Source organism: Rattus rattus, chromosome 2 (assembly GCF_011064425.1).
Source record: "Rattus rattus isolate New Zealand chromosome 2, Rrattus_CSIRO_v1, whole genome shotgun sequence".
In the NCBI taxonomy this organism is placed as follows: Eukaryota; Metazoa; Chordata; class Mammalia; order Rodentia; family Muridae; genus Rattus; species Rattus rattus.
In genome coordinates this window covers 109,292,383-109,317,347 of record NC_046155.1, presented here as the reverse complement: position 1 = coordinate 109,317,347, position 24,965 = coordinate 109,292,383, and the positions used below count along the sequence as shown (strand labels likewise).

Genomic DNA, 24,965 nt, shown 5'->3' with positions numbered 1-24,965 from the left:
CAGAAAAGAAAGTTAAATGTTGGGAAATGATCAATCATGATTATGATGGTAAGGGCAAGATATACAAATCCAAATTTTGAGTTTTTCAAACTTAAAATTTACAGCTGACACAAATGTTGTCAGTTTCTTTTTGTCACAGGCACAAAATTTCTCTATTCATTTACAATTTTAGTCAGATCCATAATTCTACATAACCATTATCTGCATGTCAGCCCTCAAGACAAAGAATGTTCAATGAAGTTTTCATTGGTTTTGTTTACAATTCAAACAATTTCTCACTTCAAACCATGCAATAAACAACAATGAAAAAATGTCTGTCTACTATATTATTCAACACATTCAGAACTGGGGTATAATAGCCAAGAAAATCAAGTAAAAGAAGTAAGGTAGATTTGGGCCTATAGAATTAGAAGTATCAGGCATGGCCGTTTGGTGCTTTTGTTTCAGGGCCTAGATTGAGGTAGAGCATTATGGCAGAAAGCATTTGACGGAGTGTACTTTAGTGTACTTAAGTGTAACTGAGAGAGAGAGAGAGAGAGACAGAGAGAGAGAGAGAGAGAGAGAGAGAGAGAGAGAGAGAGAGAGAGAGAGAGAGAGAGAGGTGGAGGGAAACAAAAACAAACCATTCAAGCCAATGACATAGTTCCTCCCTCTAATACAATCTCCCAAAGTCTCTATCATCCCCCAATAGGCCAGAAAGCATGTATATTGGATCATGAAATTGGAACCATCATGGTCTAATGGCAAAGACCTCACATCTGAAATTGCTGTACTAAGGACTAAGCCTTCAACTAGTGAGAACTGGGGAGCATCTTAGATTCAAAGGATAACACATATCCCTCAAATTTTACTAAAGTTAACAATTTTTACTAGTTCACTAAAGGCATATTAGGAGAGATTAACCTTTGTGAGCATATAACAGTGAAGAGCCCAATGGCTTCTGGTGCATGTTGGTGCTATCATCAATCAAGCCAGCCATAGGATGTTGTAGTGTCATTTTTCAGCATCCACACACAGTGCAAAACTCAGTTGCATCTTTTGGCTTGTCTTTACATTTTTTGTTAATATATAAAGGAATGGCTTTCACTATGATATTTTCTTCCATACATATCATGATGCTTAAAGATATTTGAGTGCTAGTGATTTACATTTAACCTGAAAGTTGTTATTTGTATTGTTTAGGTCAGGGCTGTTCAGGCTCTCAGGCAAAACACGGTAGTGCTGGAATGAGATACAGCAGGAGTGGTTAATTACAGTGCTCACACTTTGCATTTGTCCAAAGGACTTGCACTTAACAGGTTGCAGACAGTGTTGTTTTGTGCTTATTTGTGTATATTTTGGAGGTAGAAGAGTGTGTGTGTGTGTGTGTGTGTGTGTGTGTGTGTGTGAGTGTGTATTCATACCTGTAGAGATCAGAGGAGAATGGTTGAGAGTCAATTTCTTTTCTACCACCTTGTGAATCCAAAAGGATTAAATTCAGGTTATCAACAGGAACAGGCATCATTTCCCCTCTGAGCCATTGCACTAGACCATGTGTTCCCACTACTACTGACCTAGCAAAGATGGCTGAGGGTAGTGGGCATAAGAGTCTACTAAATCACAGTTGCCATTAGGTATTACATTACTGCCATTTTAAAGTTCCTTCTGTTAAAGAAACCACAAGCTACTGTTGTGAAAATGTGGATCTATGGAGCTGCTTAGAACTCCGAGGATGGAACAGTGGAGTGTTATGATGGTTAGCACTAATTGTCAACTTGGCAGAATGTAGTCACCCCGGAGATGTGCCTGAGTGTGGTGTGGCACCCTTCCCTGGTCAGAGGATCCTTAGAAAGTGATGGAGCATGCATCGTGCACTCATTGCTCTCTGCTTCCTGAGGCCAGTGTGACCAGGTGTCTGGAGTCTTACCACACTGACTTTCCCCCAGAGAAATGGACTATAACCTAAACACAAATGCCAGACCAAATATTCTGTCCTGACTAGTTTTTTTGTCTGAACATTTTCACTCCTCCACAGGAAAGACAAAGGTAGATGGTATCAGGGAAAAAAAAAGCTCAATGTAGTAATCATTTAAAAACTATTCTCACACTTTAGTAAAGAATAAAATGTCATTTTCAACAATTAGCAGGTTGCCAAATGTTGCTACTGAGGAAACAAGAAAGATCATACACATAGATATTCAGAAAGAACAATATAGAAGGTGTCCTCTGGCAACACAATGACTCTAGTGTATAAAGTGATGAACAGGAAATGAAGGAATTAGTTGGGATAGAGGAAGAGGAAGTGCGATCACCTAAAACAAACCACACAGGGGTGCTGCTTACTGTCCTGCCACACACACGTGGCTTGCTCAATCTGCTTTCTTCTACAACCCAAGACCACCAGCCCTAGGATGGCCCAACCCACAACGGGCTGGACCCTCCCATATTAACCACTAATTAAGAAAATGCCTTACACCTGGGTTCAGAGAGTGCCCAGAACACATTTGAATATTGAGCCACACCTATACTGTTCTTCACCCTAGAACATGGATAGAACTCGTGTCTTAGAGAAAAGGTATTGGATGCCTTATGTTCGTTTGTTTTCAGGGTCTGACAGAGTATTGAATCCATAGCAATTACTCAAATAGATGTGGGACTAATACGATGATTCAGCCATTAGCCTTTTTACAGTAAAATTAAGTAACCTCCTTCGCCTGACCTTTCCTTTTCAGCTCAGTCATCCAAATGCATTTGATTTTTTTTTCTAGTTTAGTTTAGCTCAGCAAACATTTACTGAACATTTGCTGTCCCAAGAAATTGGATTGAAATCAAGAAATGTCATTGGAATACAGTGTGGACCTATCTTCTAATTGCTGAGACTTTATAGAAAGAGAATATATTTGTCTTAGTTACAGTTTCCATTGTAGCAACGAAATACCATGACCAGAAAACAAGTTGGAGAGGGAAAGGTGTGTTGAGTTTACACTTCCATGTGACTGTTGTTTTAGTTAGGGTTTCCATCGCTAGGAAGACATACTCTTATATCGCAAGACAACTCTTATGAAGGACAACATGTAATTGGAGTGAGCTTGCTGGTTCTGAGTTTAGTCTGTTATCACCATGGTGGGAAGCATAGCAGCGTCCAGGCAGGCACAGAACGGGAGTGGCTGAGAGTTCTATATCTTGTTCCAAAAGCAAACAGGAGATGGATGACTGGCTCCCTCATGGCTAGAAGTCTCAAAGCCCACCCCCACAGTGAAACACGTCCTCCAACAAGTCCACACCTGCTCTAACAAAGCAACACCTAATAGTGACACTCCCTCAGCCAAACATGTTCAAACCACCAGCTGTTCATCACCAAAGTCAGTCAAGACAGGGAATCATCAAGGCTGGAACCTGAAGGCAGGAGCTGATGCAAGAGTGCTGCTTACTGGCTTGCTTCACAAGGCTTGCTTGGACTGCTTTTCTATAGAAACAAGGACTACCAGCCTAAGGATGTCACCATTCACAATGGGCTGGACCTACCTACATTGATCACTAATTTTAAAATGCCTTACAGATGGATCTCCTGGAGGCATTTCCTCAATTAAGGCTCCCTCCTCCCTAATGAATTTAGCTTGGGTCAAGTAGACATAAAGCCAACCACTACAATATTCACTAGCCTTGTATTCAATTCGTGTCATGCACAAAGTTATGCAGAAGCATAGAAGGAAGGGAAGGCAACTTTGATTCCATGAAGCAGCTAAGGAACACATCACAGATAACAGATGAGGTGGGGTTTGTTATTAGAAGATAAATTGAGTACTGAAGAGAGGAGAAACATGCTAGGCAGAAAAGCCGTCTGTTCAGTTAAGTCCATGAAAGAATTTAGTCAGTCCCTCCCATATCCATGTACTACATAATTCTGGCACAGAAAATGCACAACTGAATTGTTATGCTTTGAATGGATGCTGGCAATAGAATGTGGCAGGTAAGAACGTAAGTGAGTACAGTACAATGTGCAAAAGTGAGTTGTAGAACTGTTAAAAAACTATGTAAAGAAAATGAAGGGGAAATGCGGATCTCTACAGAGTAGAGCACTCTATGTGCTGGCAAGGGATACATGAGGCTCCACAGAGAAAGCATAAATGAATCAAGGGAACAGTGAGCAGTTTACAAAAGGCTGACCCTGTCTCTGGCTTGCACATGTTTTCTTTCATCCTCACAATGTTGAGTTGTGTGGCAGCCATGAGAATGTGCTTCGCATACTGCCAACCACAGGGAGCATAATTCACAGGAGCCCAGCTGCAGTACTCTGAAAGCTGAAATTTATTCTGAAGTTTGCCCCAAGGCCATGCTTCCCAAGAGCTGCTCTGAACAGCCAATGACAGTGCTGCAGGACTGCGGAGGTAGGGCGCAATCTGCGAGATGGAGGATTCATCTAATGTATTTCACACTGGCAATCTAGGAGATTAGCAACTACCCTCCCTCCTGGTCTCTTTCACTTAGCAAGAGTGGGAGTTGCGTTGCATGGACAGACCATGGCTCTTCAGGCTTTCAGGCTATTTCTCATTTTTCTTTCACAGCCATTTAATCCTGTCTTGACACATGTTTCTCAGAGGATTTAAAAATAACACACATTGTGTTTGGAGGGGTGGGAAGAGGGAGTGTGTGTCTTGTGCCTTGCGTGTGTGTGTGTGTGTGTGTGTGTGAGAGAGAGAGAGAGAGAGAGAGAGAGAGAGAGGTTGGAGGAGACAGAGAGACACAAAGAGAGATCGAGGGAAAGAGGCAGAAGACGGAGAGACAAGGAAAGAAGGTGGGAGAAAGAGGAAAGCAGGAGAGAGAGAGAGAGAGAGAGAGAGAGAGAGAGAGAGAGAGAGAGAGAGAGAGAGAGACTAACATTTAAAGCTTGATATTTGATCCAAGAAAGAATCATTCCTGGATTTCCTTAAGGAACAAAAATAATCATTCAACATTAGGCCCATGCTCCAGATTAGAGCCAATATGAAAGGGCTGAGTGGTGGCTTTGTATGAAAGGAATGGCCACGCCCTACGTGCCCTACCTTTGACTATCTCCAATGCAAAGACTGTTTGCCACTTAGTTTCATTCTTATTCTTTTATTCTTTTGGAGCTCATCACCCACCCTCCTCCTTTTTCTATACCCTTTTAAATTTTTGTAACCTTCATGGACATTCTGGCTTGACAGTCATCCTTTGAGCACCACATCTGAGTGAGACGACGGGGCTAACAAGGTCGTGAGATGATGTCGTGGAAGGAATAAAGACTGAAATCAGGAAGAGCAGTGAGAGCCAATGAAGTAAGAAAGCAGGGAGGAGAGAGTGGAGGTTGAAAGAAGCCGGCAGTTTTTAAGGAATAGCTAAGAGGAACAAGATTCATGTGTTGAATCATGTGTGTGGACTGACAAGCAAGCAGAAGTCAAGGATGACCATCATGAGACTCCTACTTCTCTCCTAAGTCTGTATGCATACTGCTCTAAACGGACATCCTTTGAAATGATTTTCCGGAAACTGCAGCAGATGCATCATTGAAAGTAGATGATTTAATGGGGAGATGAGCGAACGATCAATTGCTACCAGCTTAACATTAAGAAGTGATCAAGAAACTAAGATACCTTGTTGAAATTTGTAATAAATATGATTGTCTCTAGTGGCATTATAGGTTGTAAGTGTTCCTGTGATATTTTGCAATAACCCTCTTCATTTTACATTTCTGGAGGAAGTTATTACTTAGTGTCTAAAATACAGAAATTCCTCAATGATTCTTGCCAAGTATTAGATATCTTTTCTCAAGGTATCAGTATTTTTTCTTCTCTGTTAGCACCAATGATTTTCAAAAATTCAATTAATATTCTAAATGAACTTCAATTACTTCTCCCAAATTTGCTTCCCCATCTTGTGTGTGCCTGGGTGAGCTCTATGCTCGCCTCCATGGCACCACTTCCACCTTGCTGACAGCCTTGCAATATGGCTGTTGTTATCTCCATTTTACAAAAAAGAAAACTAAACTCAAGTTTGAGAATGGCAGAATAAGCCATTGACCTCAGGTCAAAGTGGCCCAACTCCATGCTTATTTACTAATCAGAATTTTTAAAACAAATTTCACGATATCAATACACATGGTTTAAAGCCTTTTGACAGACAAAAACAAGAGTACTTATTACTATGTTAAGTATCCCACTGCTAACAAATTAATCTTGAGCTTAGAAGGAGCTGGGTAACATGATAAAAGCAGTACTTAGACCCTGAAACATCTGCCTTTGCATTTTAAATCCAGTGAGCAGTTGCTATGTGTATTTAAATAACTCAATCAGTCTTGTGTTGAAGTTCCTAGTGTACAAAAAGAGGCTAGCACTACTTCCCAGGTTGCGGGTCACAAGACACCTGTGTCACTGTTTAGCATGTATTAAATGATTTGTTCCCTTAAGAATGTTTAATTTGTTATTTAATACTTTGTAGCTTTCTAAACTCCCCTTCTAAGTCAAGTATGCTGACCTATTCCTTTAATTCCAGCCACTTGGGAGCCCGAAGCAAGAATATGGCATGATTAAGCCTATAACTTGATGACATTTGTCTTAAAATAAAAGACTTTGCCTAGCCTATGCAAAGTCCTATTCAATTCCCAGTACCTATCACAAGACGTTGCAGATGAGAGAAGGGGATTTGAACTCAGTCTTGTGCCGTAACTGCTCTGACTCATGTCTCCACTGTATGGGTGTTGGACTTCAAGAGTACATTTGTGGGTATGTGTGTGTTAGTGTGTGTGTGTGTGCGTGTGTGTGTGTGTGTGTGTGTGTGTGTGTGTGTTGTACTTTAGAAAAATAATGCTACAACAAAACATTGCACATAGCTATGGATATTTCTCTGGGATAATTTCCCAGAACAGGATTATTAAAAAAATAGTTTTATTTTCCTTTTTTATTGGATTTTTTATTTAAATTTTAAATGTTATTCCCTTTCCTGGTTTCCCGGACATATGCCCCCTATCCCCTCCCCTTCTTCTATAATGGTTTTCCCCTGCCCACCCACCCCCCTTCCCAGCCTCCCGACATTCCCCTACACTGGGGGTCCAACCTTGGCAAGACCAAGGGCTTCTCCTTCCATTGGTGCCCAACAAGGACATCCTTTGCTACATATGCCGTTGGAGCCATGGGTCAGCCCATGTAAAAGAGTATTTTATTTCTAAAATACAAAAAAAAATATATCTATAGAACATTATATAAAAGGATGAGTTTTTGTTGTAGCTTAACTCTCTCTTTTGGCAACTTTTTTGAGGATACATTCATTTAAAAGAGGAGCCTTCCTAGGAACATGGTGCTTGTCTTACTGACAGAGCACATGCAGCAGGAAGCACCATTATCTAGACAATGGCTTATGTTTTTGAGGATAGTTAGCGAATGTGGAAAATTGGAAACCAGGAGAAAAAAATAGTCACATGCTTTAGTCATGGAATCTACCTAACCTCAAGTATACAAAAACCAGCCTACAACCCCATACAGGTGTTGTCCTCACTAGCATGACTCAATCTCTAGTCTCTACTGATGGTGATCTAAGAGTGTCAGCCAGAGGTCAGCTGGTTCCCATGGAGAGATGCCTCTCAGAAGAGGAAAAAGCTGAGACCTTCCTTCATAGCCAGAAGCTCTGGGGACAAATGTCAGGGGGTGGAAATGACTAAACCGTGGAGAGAGGCAAACTGTGCGTTGTCAGCTGGTGGCAACAGCTAGGAGACACAGGAAGCAAAGGCAGAAAGCACTGCGAATCATTTTTTAACCTATTTCAGACAAACATCTTCTTAAAAAATTGTAGAGACTAATCAGACCCATCTGGAAGACTGAATTTAGTAGGACTACAAAAGCTTTGGAGAATTCTGAGATCAGAAACACAAAGCAAATTAAATTCTGTTTATATCTGCATCTTTCCATTGTGGAGTTCCTGTCCATTCATTCTTTTCCTTGGTGTGGGATTCAGGTCAGGGAAATGTATAGTAGGGAACTGAAGAACCACCACATGCTCTGTGTTATAGTGATTCCTTTAAACAGTGGTTAAGCGTTCCTTTGTTCTCAAAGCAGTTACTTTCAAGATTTGTTGAATCACAAAATGTTTGAAAGACACAATAGTGATGGTTTTTCCCTTCTAAAATTTCATCAAACATTTTCTTCACTCAGAGTAGTTTTCCTGTATATAGCCAATATTCCTAAAGAACTCTTAAAGTCATCCATTTTCATTCTTGATAGACTTTTGGGCCCTCATACTTTTTGACTCTAAGTTGCTTTCTGAGCGAAGGCTCTGCCCACCCTTCAAAACTAGCATGTCCCCAGTTTGGATGTCCTTGTATCATAATTCCTTCTGGAGCTAAGCCACAAGTTGAATACTCCAGATTTACCTTTTCTATTCTTATATTTATATAGATTAAAGTGACTTCTATTTCCACAATGCATTCCTCAAGGAATTAGACTTCTATTGTGTTCTGTGTGAGTCTTGCCTTTAATATCACTTCAAGTACAGTCTTTGTAGGTGTTTCAACTCATCAGTCACTCATAAAATATTGATTGATAACACTGTGTTCCAGATAAGTCTCAAAATAATAAAGAAAACCAATAAACAGACATCTGTAAATGACAATATGTGAACCAAGTTAACATACACATCTCTGAAAATACAAGAGAGAAATGCAGATGACTAGCTATGGAGAATGCATTCCATCCTTACAAACTACCATAGTCTGGCTGCGGGTATCAGTGTCAGTCAGATCACCTGAAACTCCAGACCCAGATCTATCAAAAACTGGACTCATGTGCATGAACCCAGGCAAAAATGCAGATATGCATAGAATCAATTAAAAAAATATTCATGAATCAAATCACCAGAGACTAGAGACATTGCTTGGTGGTTAGGACATTCATGGCTCTTGAAGATCTGGGTTTGGTTCCTAGCATCCATACAGTGGCTCATAGCAACCTGCAACTGCAGTCTCAGGGAAGCTGATGCCCCTTCTGGCCTCCTCAGACAATGAGCACATATGCATGGCAAATGCATACAGTCAGGCACTTACATACACATAAGATAAATCTTTAATAAAAACAGAAAAAGAAGTAGCCTACTTTGAGAGTAGGGGTGATCATTTAACATTATCTGGAGCAAACTTAATTCAACAGAATCATGAAAGTACCCATGATCAGTTGAGTGAATGGATATGAATTTTTAATTCAATTGTTTCTAAAATTCCAGTATCATGTCTCACAGATGTATGGGGAAAAAAACTAGAATTTTTATAGAGAGATGAAAAATTCTATAGTAGCATGAAACACTCTAAATACCCAACGTAGTCATAAAAGAAAGATAAAAGCTAGAAGATCATACTGCTAGGTTTCAATTTATCCTACAAAGGGAAAAAGCATTAAAACAACATAATATTAGATAAAAATATACATATCAGCCAACGGGAAAAACTAGAGATCTCAGAAATGATTTAACACAATTACAGTCAATCTTTGAAACAAATTCTAAGAGTAAATAATGAGAAATAATCTTTTTTAATAAATGTTAGGAGAAAAACTGGTTATGTAACAAAAGTGTATAGATCCTTATGTTACACCAGTAATAAAAACAGCTCAAAATTGATTAAGACTTTAAACATAGGATCAGAAAGTATAAACCTATGGAGGAAATGTGGTCTAAACTGTATTGATTTCGACAGTGTTTTCTTCTCTTTAAATTTAGCTCCCAAAATATAGAAAGCAAAAGCATTGTGTTATCTATCAAGGGAAGCAATTAATAATAAAGGCACAGATATGAATTTGAAGAAAATACTTATAAGCCATGTAGGTGACATGGGATTAATCCAAAATATATAAAGAGATAGAAATGAAACCACAAAACAGTTTCATTGCACAAGCTCTTGAATGGCTGTTAGGAAGACAAAAGAAATGCTAAAAGAAGGTGGTGAAGAGGGACCCTTATTTAGTATTGTTGGGAAAGTAAACTAGTATAATCAGCGTTGAAATAGTAGTAAGGTCCTCAAAAGACTGAAAGCAGAGCCAGCAGAAACTCTAGTATTTCCACTTTTTGTTATTCCCCTGACATCTTGTCATCAGTGTGTGGAGATCTCAATGTCCTCATACTGTGCTGTGGAAAATAACAAGCCAGAACTATGACACATTCCTGAAATGCCAAAGCTGGAGAGCCTGAGGCAAGAGGATCTTTAGTTCTGGGCCAGATTGGCCAACACAGTAGGACTCTGCTAAAATAAACAGCCACCTTTGGAGATCAGTAAATGTGCATCCTGGAGTGGATGGATAAAGAGAATTTGGTATGCAGCTCTATTCAACCTATAAAGAGAAAGTGGTCCTATCCTTTGTAATAACAGAATCAGAAAGCATTATGCCACGTAACATATACAAAAGATAAAAAGATTAATACTATATATTCTCACATGTAAATCTAAACCTATTGATTCATGTAAATAGAATTGTCTTTACCAGACACCAAAGATCAAAGGAATGGATGATAATTAAAGGTTATGATGGGTCAAACAAGAGAAAAAATTTGATTTTTAGGCCAATTATGCACCATGATATTTATAGCTGATAATTGAATTCTGCATAATCCAATGTTCCTGAAACTAAATTTCTAATGTTACCATAATAAGAAAATGGTAAATATCTGAAGGGATAGGTATGCAAATAGATCACATACATTTAAAAATCATATTACAACTATGTGTCCTATAGCTACAATTGTCAATATTGCTTGAAAAATATTAGCTGACACCAATGCCATCTGAACAATATTATATAAAATGAACAATTAGATCATGACAAGACACCAGACAGACTACTGTCACCTTTCTTTTTATCCCTTGAATGACACAAATCATTTCCTTTTCATATCTTTCAGTGCCTCCAATAGTCCTGATGTAGACACTTGGTACAATAAATGCTGTAAGATCGAAAGGGATCCACATGCACTCTGCTGTCCTGACTGTCACAACTAAGATAGAGCCATGTATGCTGTCACATGGGCCATTTTCCCTTGCCACTGTTTTTCCTTCCACAGCTTTAGCACACTAAGTTATAGAGTTTGGTTTTCTTTTTGGCCACTCTACTCTAACCCTCTCCTCTTTACATGCCTCTGAAATCCCCATAGTCACTGCAAGACTCAACCTAGTGAAAGGCATGGAACAGGTGTATCATAACTAGCAAATAAAATGATATTATGTGTATGATAATAAGTGTCTCTGATTAATGAAACTTGGATTTTTCAAAGGGCCTCATTATTAGAAAAGATATCAAAGGTATAAACAGGGGCTTTAAAATTTCTTTCTTATTATTTATTTATTTATTTATTTGTGTGGGGGAGGGTATATTTATACATGTATATGAGAAACACCAGAAATCAAAAGAGGGCATTGGATCCCCTGGAGTTGGAATTACAGTTGTGTGTGTGTGTGTGTGTGTGTGTGTGTGTGTGTGTGTGTGTGTGTGTCCATTGTTCCTGTCTCTGCAAATGTACACATGGTATTGTCTGTCATATATCTATATATCTACAGAAGTCCACATAAAATAAAGGATTTTACATGCTTTTGACAAATTTTAAATTTTAAGCTTTCAATATAATTATCCAACTGAGGAAGGAACCCTCAAAAATTCACTTTTCTTACATTTATAAATAATAATTTTTTTTGAAAAGTGCTAAGCCAGGGCTGGAGAGATGGCTAGGTACTCACGGTTGATAGTGCTTATCTAGAAACAAGACTTCACTTTGGTTTCCCAACACACGTGGATACAGACATACCCACCTACAGCTTCAACAATGGTTATGGGATGAGGACAAGATGGTAAGGGCTTCTTCGCCAGTCAGTCAACCTTGGTCAAAAATGATAAACTTCAAGTTTAGGGAGACCTTGTCATGGGAAATGTAGAAAGCCATAGAGGAAGGCATCTAACATTCTCTTCTTGTCTCTTCATGAGCACACACAGACATATGTACAGCCACCCCATGTGCACATAGCACACTCACCAAAAATATTGCTGAACATTACCTTGACATTTATTGTAGCATAACTATAAACATATCTGACATTGTCTTGACATTGAGGTTTTATGACTAATTGTGTGTCCTAATTTAATTTCTCTGGTTTAAGTGTTAATTTTTATTTACTCTTTATCTGTTTTTTTTTTACCCCAGAGTGGAACTTAGTCAAGCAATCATAAATGGAGTAAGCTATACTTGATGCACAAGCATGAACAAAATATCTAGCAGCAGACCAGTTAAATAAGTGACGACATAGGATCTTAAGGAGATATCACTTTGTCACTTAAAATTGCTAATTTTTAAAGTACCTAGATGTGGGGAAAGGACTAAAGTAAAATGTGAACTGGAACAACATCAGAACACAATTGTGGAAACAGAATGTAACCATGGTGATATGGATTAAAGAGAATATGTAAATAAGAATTGTTTGGAGATGATAAGTGAATTTTGAGGGATCTTTCAGTATGCCTTATTTTTGGAAGGCACATGCATATTGGATGTCAATTACTGTAATATAAAGGAGTATGAAAAGTTTATCAGAAAGTGTACTGCTCAAATGTTCATGCTGAAGAACTAACATATGGCTTGTCTCTTGCCACTGAAAGTAAATTCTGTGCAGCACTGGGAGTCTGTCATGTATCCTGGCTCTAGAAGGGGGCCCTGCCTTCCAATGTCCAAGTGAGTTACATTGGAGCCCATTTGTCTGATGAATAATCCGTAAAGCAACAGAAGTTGAGGAAACAGGGCAATGCCCTACTAATTTAACTATTCTATCACATCTTGGTTTTGGTATAACTACTTTCCATTGCGCACGTGAAGATATATTTTCATAGCTGACATTCTAAAAATCCTTTGAAAGTCCCATGTGCTTTATTTTCAAGATCTCCTTTCTTATTAATTGATAATGGTTATTTGAACTGCTGCATAAAGGAATCATTTTTTAAGTAAAAATTATACCACTCCCTGAGTTATTGCAAAGCAAAAACAGGAGAGTTCCTCTGACCTTGCTGTGTCTGCTGACAGCAAGCTTTATGGCTTTGTACGTAAGACTGCTATCACCAAATTTCCATTTGAGTAGTAACATGATAACACAGACAGCCAGGGGACTAGGTTTTAGATGACAGCACATCATTTAATATCCACTTATTGTTTCTACAGGGAAATTCAGGTCTGGGATTCAGTATTGCTGGAGGGACAGATAATCCTCACATTGGAGATGACCCTGGCATATTTATTACGAAGATTATTCCAGGAGGTGCTGCAGCAGAGGATGGCAGACTCAGGTAAAAATCAAAAGCATTAAAATGACTCGAGAAGTTGATCCACTGCATCAGGTAGTCATATTTGTATCTTTGGAGAATGATAATTTTATAAAACTTCTGAACTTGGAAGGTTATCAAGGCTTTCTGTAGTGACGCTACAAATCTCATTGTACTCACCGAATTTCAAGTCATATCTAATTTGTGCATGTTGATAGATAACAAATGTGACATTGGGCAAGACACTGTGAGAAGGGGTTATAAATATATCTTTGATTCTCATGGAGTCCCATGTCTACTTGGAAAGAACAATAATATGAATTAAGTCAATAATAGCGTATCTAGAATCAAAACTGTACATTAGGAACTGAGGTACTGTTACAGGAACGAATACAGAAGTGTTCACAGGCTTTTCAATAGATGTTTAGAGAGAATCAGAGAAACTGCCTCATTGGAAGATCCTAGATTAAAACATAATTGCATAATGCATTAAGTTACTGCCTAAATCTGAACTGAGACATGGAGAAAGAGCAAATTCTCTGGGAGACTAGAATGAATGCTGCTTTGTTTGGAAAAACACTGTGCACTGAGTTAAATGGGTGGAGTAGATCCAAGATAGCACCTAGGGACACAGCAGTAGCAGTTGGAGCCTAGCCCTGCTCTTTTAGACCCTAGAAATGAGTTGTAGAAATAAAAAAAACCCACATGGAACAAATAATAAGTAATATATAATACAACCAGGAATTAAGAACAGCCTTTAAAAGGAACAAAACTTAAGGGCTCAGAAACTTATGGAAGCCATCCAATATACATAAAATATAATAGATAACAAATATATAATATTTAATACATAACATATAGAGATGATAGATAGATAGATAGATAGATAGATAGATAGATAGATAGATAGATAGACAGACAAACAAATAATCATACCTGGTTATAAATTCATATAGGTCAAGAAGAAGCAACTGCATCATTAGATCCTTTTTTCTTTTTAAACAAAATCTCACATTATAGGCAAGGATGCCCTCACACTTGTGGTACTATTGTTTCAATGTGTCAAATACTGGGGTTATAATTGCATGCTACTCTACCTTTATATCTTTATATTACTATCGTGCAAATATAAACAACTCAATAAATCCTTGCTAATGCATATCTGTGATATTAATAAATAGAGAAAAAAGAGGTAAAATTGACATTGGGGATAGGGAATATGCTAACAGAGGTAACTTCTGGGGACTGTTGAAGATTATAAGGAAGATTCTTCAAGAAGAGTTCCTGGAAAAAACAACAATAACTGCAACCCTGTAGCTAAGAATCGATGAGATTTAAAGAGATAAATCATTACTAAGAAAAAATATCAGCACTGAGATGCATTCTGGCAAGGTCCTGGCTGAAGGAAGGCCAGACTGATAAGATACTAAGCGCAGAATGTAAGGTAATTGACCAGATATCAAAGGTCAGGGAACTCTGCCAAATCAATTCAGTACAGTTCTTGTTGAGACTGGACTGAGCGGGTCAAAGCCAAAGCTGATGGTCAAGGCCTCCAGGAAATGAGCTAATAGGAACCTTTCTCTGGTTTGCAAAAGAAGTCTGTCTACCAGAGAGTTAAAGCATGTCCTGTAGATCAAGACAGCATTGGCCAGCATGGCAACGTGTTGGGAAATGTGACTCAAATAGCAGAAATACAAACGCCATACCCTTGCTCAGTCTGCTTTCCTTTCACATGAATAATCTAGTCTTCCATTTCTCACTTGGAATAGGCAAAGACACCCATTCTCCATCACAGTGTTCTGATACAGGGATTACGTCAGACACATGCATCTTTGCAGCTTGTTGAGAGGAGCTGTGTTTTTCTCAAGTTCATTTGCATATGATTTCAACCCAAAAGACTTCTGAACATCCTTCCAGGGAATGCATGCTTTGTGGCACTCAAATTTCCACCTTTAACTGAGTGATTTTCAGAGAAGAAATATCTATGTTGAACAGTGAGAGATTCAAAACACATGTGTAAGTGTAATTCTGTAAGTCAAGGACAGATTGTGTTTCCTAGTGTTGAATCAAAGACAAGCTCTAGTGATGTGTTTAGACATAAGCTAAGTGTACTAACTTATATTATAGAACTATGATGCCTATAATCCTAGCATTTGAAATGCTGAGGCAGGAGGATTATCATGAATTTGAGACCAACCTCAGATAAAAAATGATTTTTGGTCCAACCGAGAATACAGAACAAGACTCTGTGTCAAAGAGGAGTGAAACGAGCAAAAGAGAAATCCGACTGGTTATAGGAATAATAACTTAGAAATTGTGGGGCCTTAATCATCATCCTCAACTATTTGCTATCTGAAACAGAAGGATCTTTCACCTTCCTAGTAAATTTGTGCACTGGGTTTGACGGACAATAATGCTTGCCCTGAGGTTAGGAATTAAAAAAAAAAAAAAAGCATTTCTGAGAGTACCACTTGTTGTTGCCTACAAACCATGAGTGGAAATCTCATGTCTATAAAATGGACTGACCCTGGGCTCTGACCTCATAGGTAGCAATGAATAGCCTAGTAAGAGCACCAGTGGAAAGGGAAGCCCTGGTCCTGCTAAGACTGAACCCCCAGTGAACGTAGATTGTTGGGGGAAGGTAATGGGGGAGGATGGGGAGAGGAACACCAATAGAGAAGGGAAGGGGAGGGGTTTGGGGGATGTTGGCCTGGAAACCGGGAAGGGGAATAACAATCGAAATGTAAATAAGAAATACTCAAGTTAATAAAGATGGGGAAAAAATGGGAAGTTTCTTTTCTTGGGAACTTAATTCCATGGTTGTACACACTCCTGAAAAGGAACACTGGTAGAACCTTCATTAGGCCCGCTGTGTTCCTGTGTTTATGCTGGTCCACAATTTCCTTCGTTCTGACCGCTCTTCATTAGCCCTCATTCTGGCTTCCCAGGCTGTGTGTATCACTTCCCAAGGCTAGGCACTGAAAAACCTGAAAAATTCTGTTCTATGCTTCTCCCCGAAACAAGAAGATAGATCGAGTTCCTAATCTAGATTACATCCTTTATCTGTATGAAAAAATGTCATGAGTTTCCTCTTTATTTTAGTGGAACTTTCAAATATTATTGAGATTACTCCCTCCCATGTTCTTGGCTGATGTACAGAGTTTCAAATATAATGATCAGATGAAAATCTGCCTTGTGATTTAAATACAGATTATTAAAATTGTGGTGGCAATAATGTCCAAAACTAACATTTTATGGAGAGGAAACTGAGGCCAGGAAGAATGACACCCTAAAAGATAAAGCATTTGACACAAAACATCAAAGTGTCTTGACTCAAATAATGAGATGCCTGAAGTATCATCAAGAGAGAATAATACACAGGCCCAATATTAATATTAATCCCATACATGCATTTTCTCAGCAGGACAGGAGTACCATATAAAACTGAAGTGACAAGATCCACTTTTGCCTTGCCACTCATCCTAATGACCTAGAATGAAGTGCCCTTTCCAGACTCTATGAAGCCATGGGTTCTAATGCCTATTACTAACAGACTTGACCTTAGAGGAGTAAAACTTCCCTCCCTGGTGTCAGATGGTGAGAGTACTGGCCAAGTCGCTAAGGTGTTCTGAAGATTCCCAAGATTACTGAAATCCAAAGCTATGCCAAGAATATAATAGGCACACAAGAAATTCTACCAATACTTCCCTTTTCTCCTTATCTGCCTTTCTACATGGTCTTCAGCCTCCTTGCACTCTTCTTACCAAGCTGCTTGTTCCTATCTATCTTTTAAAGTTCCCCCTCTTCTTGGTTACACTATGACATGATATTAAAGGTAACTTTAAAAATAGAAATGGTATCATTTTAAGACAATAAATGTCTAGTGAATATCTAGGCAGTGATTGACTAGGGATATATAAATGTATATGCATGTATGCTTACGTGTGTGTGTGTGTGTGTATGTGTGTGTGTCGTTGTCTAGAGAGATCTTAAAAACATGAGGAACTTTCTTGTGCATGCTAAAAGGTAAAGTGAGAAATGGACTTCTCCCCAGATAAAGTAGACTAAAAGCTGAGGTCTAGTCTCATTGGTTCTCTGAGAAAATAGTACAATATTTAGAATAAGAAGACCTGGGTTTCATGTTCTACTTCCTAGCTATCTGGCCTTGGGTCCTTTTGAAGCCTTTTGTTTTCTAATTGTCTCACTAGTACATTTGACATATGGTTATGTAGTTCAAGAAGCTTATACAGAGTTTACCTGGAAAAGTAGATATATAAAATGTGATACCATTGGGCTTGTTGAAAGAAGATTACTTTCTTGCTTTTGTGGTTCCCCCTCGTTGTGTTGGAGTTTTCCATCTATTATCCTTTGAAAGGCTGGGTTTGTGTGAAGATATTGTGCAAATTTGGTTTTGTCATGGAATATTTTGTTTTTTCCATCTATGCTAATTGAGAGTTTTGCTGGGTATAGAAGCCTAGGCTGTCACTTGTGGTTTCTTAGGGTCTGTATGACATCTGCCCAGGATCTTCAGACTTTCATAATCTCTGCTGAGAAGTCTAGTATAATTTTGATAGACCTGCCTTTTAATAGAAACCGAAGGACCACTACCCAACTGGTTCTATGAAGCCACAATTATGCTTATACTTAAACCACACAAAGACCCAACAAAGAAAAAGAACTTCAGAACAATTGCCCTTATGAATATCAATGCAAAAATAATCAATAAAATTCCTGCAAAACAAACCCAAGAACACATCAAAACAATCATCCAGGGATGCAGGGTTGGTTCAATGTATGGAAATTCATCAATGTAATCTACTATATAAACAAACACAAAGGGGAAAAAAAACATGATCTTCTCATTAGATGCTGAGAAAGCATTTGACAAAATTCAACAACCCTACATGATAAAAGTCCTGGAAAGATCAGGAATTCAAGGCCCATTCCTAAACATAGCAAACCAGTAGCCAACATCACACTAAATGGAGAGAAACTTGAAGTAATCCTACTAAAATCAAGTAAGACAAGACTGCTCACTCTCTCCCTACCTATTCAATATCGTACTCAAAGTCCTAGCTAGAGCAGTTAAACAACAAAAAAGAGGTGAAGGGGATACAAATTGGAAAAGAAGAAGTCAAAATATCACTATTTGCAGATGATATGATAGTTTACTTAAGTGACCCCAAAAATTCCACCAAAAAACTCCTAAACCTGATAAACTTTAGCAAACTGGCTGCATATAAAAATTAAACTCAAACAAATCAGTAATCCTCCTCTACTCAAAGTATAAACAGGCTAACAAAGATATTGGGAAAACAAAACACCCTTTACAATTGACACAAATAATATAAAATACCTTGGTGTGACTCTAGCCAAGCAAGTTAAAGAACTGTATGACAAGAACTTCAAGTCTCTGAAGAAAGAAATCGAAGAAGATCTCAGATCAAAAGAACTCCCATACTCATGGATTGGTAGGATTAATATAGTAAAAATGCCTATCCTGCTGAAAGCCATCTACAGATTCAGCACAATCCCCACCAAAATTTCAACTCAATTCTTCATAGAGTTAGAAAGAGCAATTTGCAAATTCATTTGGAATAACAGAAACCCAGGAGAGAAAAAACTATCCTAAACAATAGAAGAACTTCTGGGGACATCACCATCCCTGACCTCAAACTGACAGAGCAATAGTGACAAATAGTTTATGGTATTGGTACAAAGACAGGCAGGTGGATCAGTGGAATAGAACTGAAGACCCAGAAATGAACCCATATACCTATGGTCACTGGATCTTAGACAAAGGAACTAAAATCATCCAGTGGAAAAAAGATAGCATTTTCAACAAATAGTGCTGGTTCAACTGGAGGACAGTATGTAAAAGAATGCAAATCAATCCATTCTTATTGCCCTGTAAAAAGCTCAAATCCAAGTAGAATAAAGACCTCCACATAAAACCAGATACACTCAAACTAATAGAAGAAAAATTGGGGAAGAGCTTCGAACACATGGGCATTGAGGAAATATTTCTGAACAGAACCCCAATGGCTTATGCTCTTAAGATCAAGAATAAACAAATGGGACTCCATAAAATTGTAAAGCTTCTGTAAGGCAAAGGACAATGTCATTAGGACAAACCAGCAACCAACAGATTGGGAAAAGATCTTTACCAACCCTAACTCAGATAGGGGGCTAATATCCAATACATACAAATAACTCAATAAGTTAGACTCCAGAGAATCAAATACTCCTATTAAAAAAATGGAGTACTGAGCTAAACAAAGAATTCTCAGCTGAGGAATATTGAATGGCTGAGAAACACCTAAAGAAATGTTCAACATCCTTAGTCATCGGGGAAATGCAAATCATAACAACCCTGAGATTCCACCTCACACCACTCAGAATAGCTAAAATAAAAAACTCAGGTGACAACAGATGCTGGCGAGGATATGGAGAAAGAGGAACACTCCTCCATTGTTGGTGGGATTGCAAACTGGTACAACCACTCTGGGAATCAGTCTGGAGGTTCCTCAGCAAATTGAACATAGCACTACCTGAGGACCCAGCTATTCTTCTGGGCATATACCCAAAAGATGCTCCCAACATATAACAATGACACATGCCCCACTATGTTCATAGCAGCCTTATTTATAATAGCCAGAAGCTATAAGGAACCCAGATGTCCCCCAACAGAAGAATAGATACAGAAAATGTGGTACATTTACACAATGGAGTACTACTCAGCTATTCATACAATGACTTCATGAAATTCTTAGGCAAATGGATGGAACTAGGAAATATCATCCTGAGTGAGGTAACCCAATCACAGAAGAACACATATGGTATTCACTTGCTGATAAGTGGATTTTAGCCCCAAAGCTCTCAGTACCCAAGATACAATTCACAGACCACATGAAACTCAATAAGAAGAAAGACCAAAGTGTTGATGTATCAGTACTTCTTATAAGGGGGAACAAAAATAATCATAGGAGGAAATACAGAGACAAAGTGTTGAGTAGAGACTGAAGAAAAGATCATCCAGAGACTGCCACACATGGGGATCCATACCACATATCAGTCACCAAACCCAGTCACTATTGGGGATGCCAAGAGGTACATGCTGACAGAAGCCTGATATAGCTGTGTTCTGAGAGGCTCTGCCAGAGCATAACAAATACAGAGGCAGATGCTTGCATCAACACACCGAGGAATGAGAACGGGGTCCCCAATGGAAGAATTAAAGAAAGAATTGAGGCAGCTGACGAGGGTTGCAATCCCATAGGAAGAACAACATTATCAACCAGCCAAATACTCCAGAGCTTCCAGGGGTTAAACCACCAACCAAAGATTACATATGGAGTGACCCATGGCTCCAGCTTTTTTTTTTTTTTTTTTTTTTTTTTTTTTTTTACAGAGGATGGCCTTGTTGGACATCAATGGGAGGAGAGGCCTTTGGTCCTGGGAAGGCTTGATGTCCCAGTGTAGTGGAATGCCAGTGTGGGGAGACAGGAGGGAGTGAGTTGGGGAAAGCACCCTCATGGAGCCAGTTGAGGGGGGATGGGATAGGGTGTTTCCAGAGGGAAAACCAGAAAGTAGGATATTTGAAATGTAGATAAATAAAATATCCAAACAAGAAAAAAAGTGATACCCATATGTAATCCAGTTACCTGAAGACCCATCAACTCTTCGGAATGCTGAACTTCAGCCCCAAGACTTCAGAAGCTAAGAAGAAACTCAGTATTAGGAATGGAAGTCCTGTGGTGAACCTCAGTTGGGTCATATCGTGAAGCTCATATTATAACCTCCCAATAGCCAGAGCCTTGTGTAAATCTCTTGCTCAGACCAATAATGATAGTAAAACATTTCTCAACATTGTTGCAATTATTCTCCATGATCACCCATACAGAATGGTAAGCAGTGCTAAATTTTTTATTTTTTCGGCAGTTATTTAATTGGTAGTAAGGTTGAACTTTGACGAACTTACTAGTCATTAGTACTTTGCCTTTTAGAAGCAATCATTTTGATACTCCAACATACAACAAAGACACATGCTCCACTATGTTCAAAGCAGCCTTATTTATAGCCAGAAGCTGGAAAGAACCCAGATGCCCATCAACAGAGGAATGGATTCAAAAAATGTGGTACATCTACACAATGGAGTACTACTCAATTATCAAAAATAATGACTTCATGAAGTTCATAGGCATATGGAATGAACTAGAAAATATCACCCTGAGTGAGGTAACCCAATCACAGAAAAAAAACACATGATATGCACTCATTGATAAGTGGATATTAACCCAAAAGCTCGAATTACCCAAGATGCAATCCATAGACCACATGAAGCTCAAGAAGATAGATGACCAAAATGTGGATGCTTTCACTCCTTCTTAAAAGGGGGAACAAAAATATTCATAGGAGAGTATATGGAGGCAAAGTTTAGAGCAGAGACTGAAGGAATGGCCATTCAGGGATGTAAGAGGAGGTGGATGGGGGGTAACACCCTTATGGGGGAGGGGGAGATGTTAGGGGGCTTATGGACAGGAGACCAGGAAAGGGAATAACATTTGAAATGTAAATAAAGTAATATATCCAATAAAAATATAGAATTTTAAAAAAATAAAAATAAATAAAAAAGCAGTCATTTCAGATTTAATAGCATGTCTTGTTAAAGATTAGCCTGTGATGGAAAGAGCATTAGGCTTTTTTTTCTGAGAAAAATAAATACATTTCCATCTCCTAAACAATATGTTTTATTTCTGTCTTTGTATCTGGACCATAAAATAGCCTGAGTGTAGCCTGAAGTCCCTAGAGTCCCAATTTTGACATGTCTTCCTGGGAAAGAGCTATCAGGTGACATCCTTTGCTTGGCCATGCAGCAATGACATTTTACACAATGGTGCATTTATTAAACCTGTCTACAGCGTAAAAGCAGAGTGAAGAAGAGGCTGCTTGCCCGCTGACAAGTGATACAATTTAATCTCCTAGCCCTTGACACAATCATTTCTATTTCTTGACAGAATGAAAATAGGTGTTATTTTCTTTAGATCTATTGCTTCACGTATTACCTCTATTTCTGTTTACAGGTAATAGTGCTTATAAAATTCAAGGCTATGTGTTTGTTCAAACAGTAATGTTAATTATGCTAAGATCTCACACTTTGGACTTGACTAGAATCCATTATCTGTGTGAAAATGAAAACATTGTCTTTTTTACTGTCCTTGAACAGTCACACCTTATGTTGTTTCATTGACTTATATTCATTAAGTCACAAATGATTTAAGATAAGAACATGTTTTTTAAAAAGAGGAAAGAAAAGAAAAGAGAAAGAAACAGAAGATGAAAAACGAGAAGACAACAATAATGAATAAAGATTGGCAGTAGTTGGAAAATGAAAATATCCTGTAACTAAGAAGTGGAGAAAATGAACTTAGATTCAAATTTTTGTCTTAAAATCACAAGCACCAAGTTGAACAAAGAGAATAGTTTTGTGCCTTGTAGTGTGATCCTCACATAGAACACACTTTGAGTCAATCTAAGGAAAAAAATATTCCCAGCAAGAGAAACACTGCTAGAGTTTTCTCCATTTTGAAGCTTCATGAATGTCTATGATTACAAATAAAAACTCCATGAGTCACCCTGTTCATTTCCATTTCTACCATAACCCAACTGATTATGGTATTCCAATGACTATGCTTATGTTAAATTTTCTGCTCAAATGTAGAGACTTATGGTGTTTTCAGAGTTAAGTTACTTTAAAAAACAACTGTTATTCTGGTGTCAAACCCTGTCACAAACCTGGCTCTGACTTTGAGCAGATGTCCATGAGAAGGGAGGCCACTGTTCAAGGCAAACGACAACAGTGACCTTATTTTGCATAGCAAATGGTTTGGAATTTTAGTTGACTCATAGAAGCCACTTTTCATCTCTAGCCAAATAAAATAAAATAGAGGAACGGGTGACAGTCCTGTCCTTTCTTTGTTTTCCTCTTACTCATATCATCAGCCATAGTGTGCAGATAACCTACTTGAACAAGAGAAAGAAACCTCTTTCCGAAAGTAACCTTGAAGTGACTGCCAGCAGGAAGTCCTCAACAGTTGAATATTATATTATAATGAGAAAATTTCTAAGTACTCCAGCTGCACTTCTGTGAGGTCATCAGGCACTCACCTGCCATCTTTCAAAGCTTCATGAAGCCCCTCAAGGATACCTCCCTTTTGGCCTCTTGCTAAATACTTGGATAAAAGATACTTAAATATTTTTGCAGCAAGCAAGCCTTGGTTTGTTGTTTTAGTTGTGGTGGTGGTGGTTGTTGTTGTTGTTGTTGGTGGTGGTGGTGGTGGTGGTGGTGGTGTTGGTGGTGGTGGTGGTGGTGGTGGTGGTGGTGGTGGTGGTGGTGGTGGTGGTGGTGGTGGTGGTGGTGGTGGTGGTGGTGGTAATGGTGGTGGTGGTGGTGGTGGTGGTGGTGGTGGTGGTGGTGATGGTATTAGAGTACGGCTTTGAGAGTTTAGGATATCTACATGCCAAAGAATGAATCTGGGTCCTCATTTCACACCATACACAAACATTAACGAGACATGATTCATAAACCTAAATGGTAAACTAAAATTACGAAACTTTAAAGGAACATGAATAAATCATTAAGACCTTAAACTAGGCAATGGTTTCCCCATATAGTAGCCGAAGGATAAGCAAGAAATTAAAAAAACAAAAGCAGATAAATTAGATTTCACCTGAAACCTTTTCTTGGTTTCAAAGTACATTGTAAAAGTTAAAAGAAATCTTATACTCAACTAAAGCTTTACTTATAAAAACTACTCTGCCAGTTTCTCTGTTACGAAATCCTTACAAATATCTTTCTCACATTGTGGTCCATTTAAAGGAGTGATTCACTGCATTTTAACTTCATTTTATATATTTAATTTTATTACTTAATTTTTTAATTTAAATACATTTTCATTCTATTCTTCCCCAACTAATCCTCTCCTCCTCTCTAGGCATCCTACTTTAAGATCTTTCTCATAAAAAAAAAAAAATCTCACCTTCACCAAGTTCTTGCGTCCATTTGCCTGGGAGATGACACTTTGCTTTGGCTCCATGTCTGTCTGAATAACCTTTACATAAGCAAATATCAAACCACGTTCCCGTTTCCTAAAAGTGGCAGCAGATATTTGACCTTATGCCCCAGATATTAAAATGTCAACACTGTAAGTATTATCCAGGAGCTTCCGAAGCTGAGCATGAATTGCAGGGTTCTTTTAAAAGCCAAGAGAATCGACTTAGAGGGTTTCACAAAATCCAGTTACCCAATTAGACTCAGGGGGCTACAAAACAGAATAGTTTATTGCCTCTTCGCTGGCTAATGATGGAATTGCTAAGACACGGGTTCAAATTGTATATCCCTTAAAATTGACTCATGTGCTCTAAAGTTTCTGATTCAGCTCTAGCTCCTTCTCTGTACATAGGGAGGAAATTCTGGCATTGTTTTTAGATCTGCAACTAGCCTGGAGTAAAAGCTCACAAGAACCTTACCCTGTTCTCCTGAAGCGGAAGACCTGGACACCTTTTCTAGACAGGATGTCCTAGGAAGGTTACAGACTTACTTCTTCACTGCAGCATCTTTATCCATAAAATGAACACTACAGAAGAATTTGAGGAGGTTTTCATTTTGAAATTTTATTCTAATTGCCTGATGATTGT

The 24,965-nt window shown here is 38.5% G+C and overlaps 1 protein-coding gene across 1 annotated transcript in view; it reads left to right on the top strand.

Moving 5' to 3' along the window:
- Dlg2 (discs large MAGUK scaffold protein 2) overlaps positions 1-24,965 on the top strand; it is a 1,821,467-nt gene that overhangs the window by 1,247,927 nt on the left and 548,575 nt on the right. Inside the window, 1 exon segment of the mRNA XM_032895287.1 lies at positions 13,168-13,292. Coding sequence (XP_032751178.1) covers positions 13,168-13,292 — 125 coding nt within the window.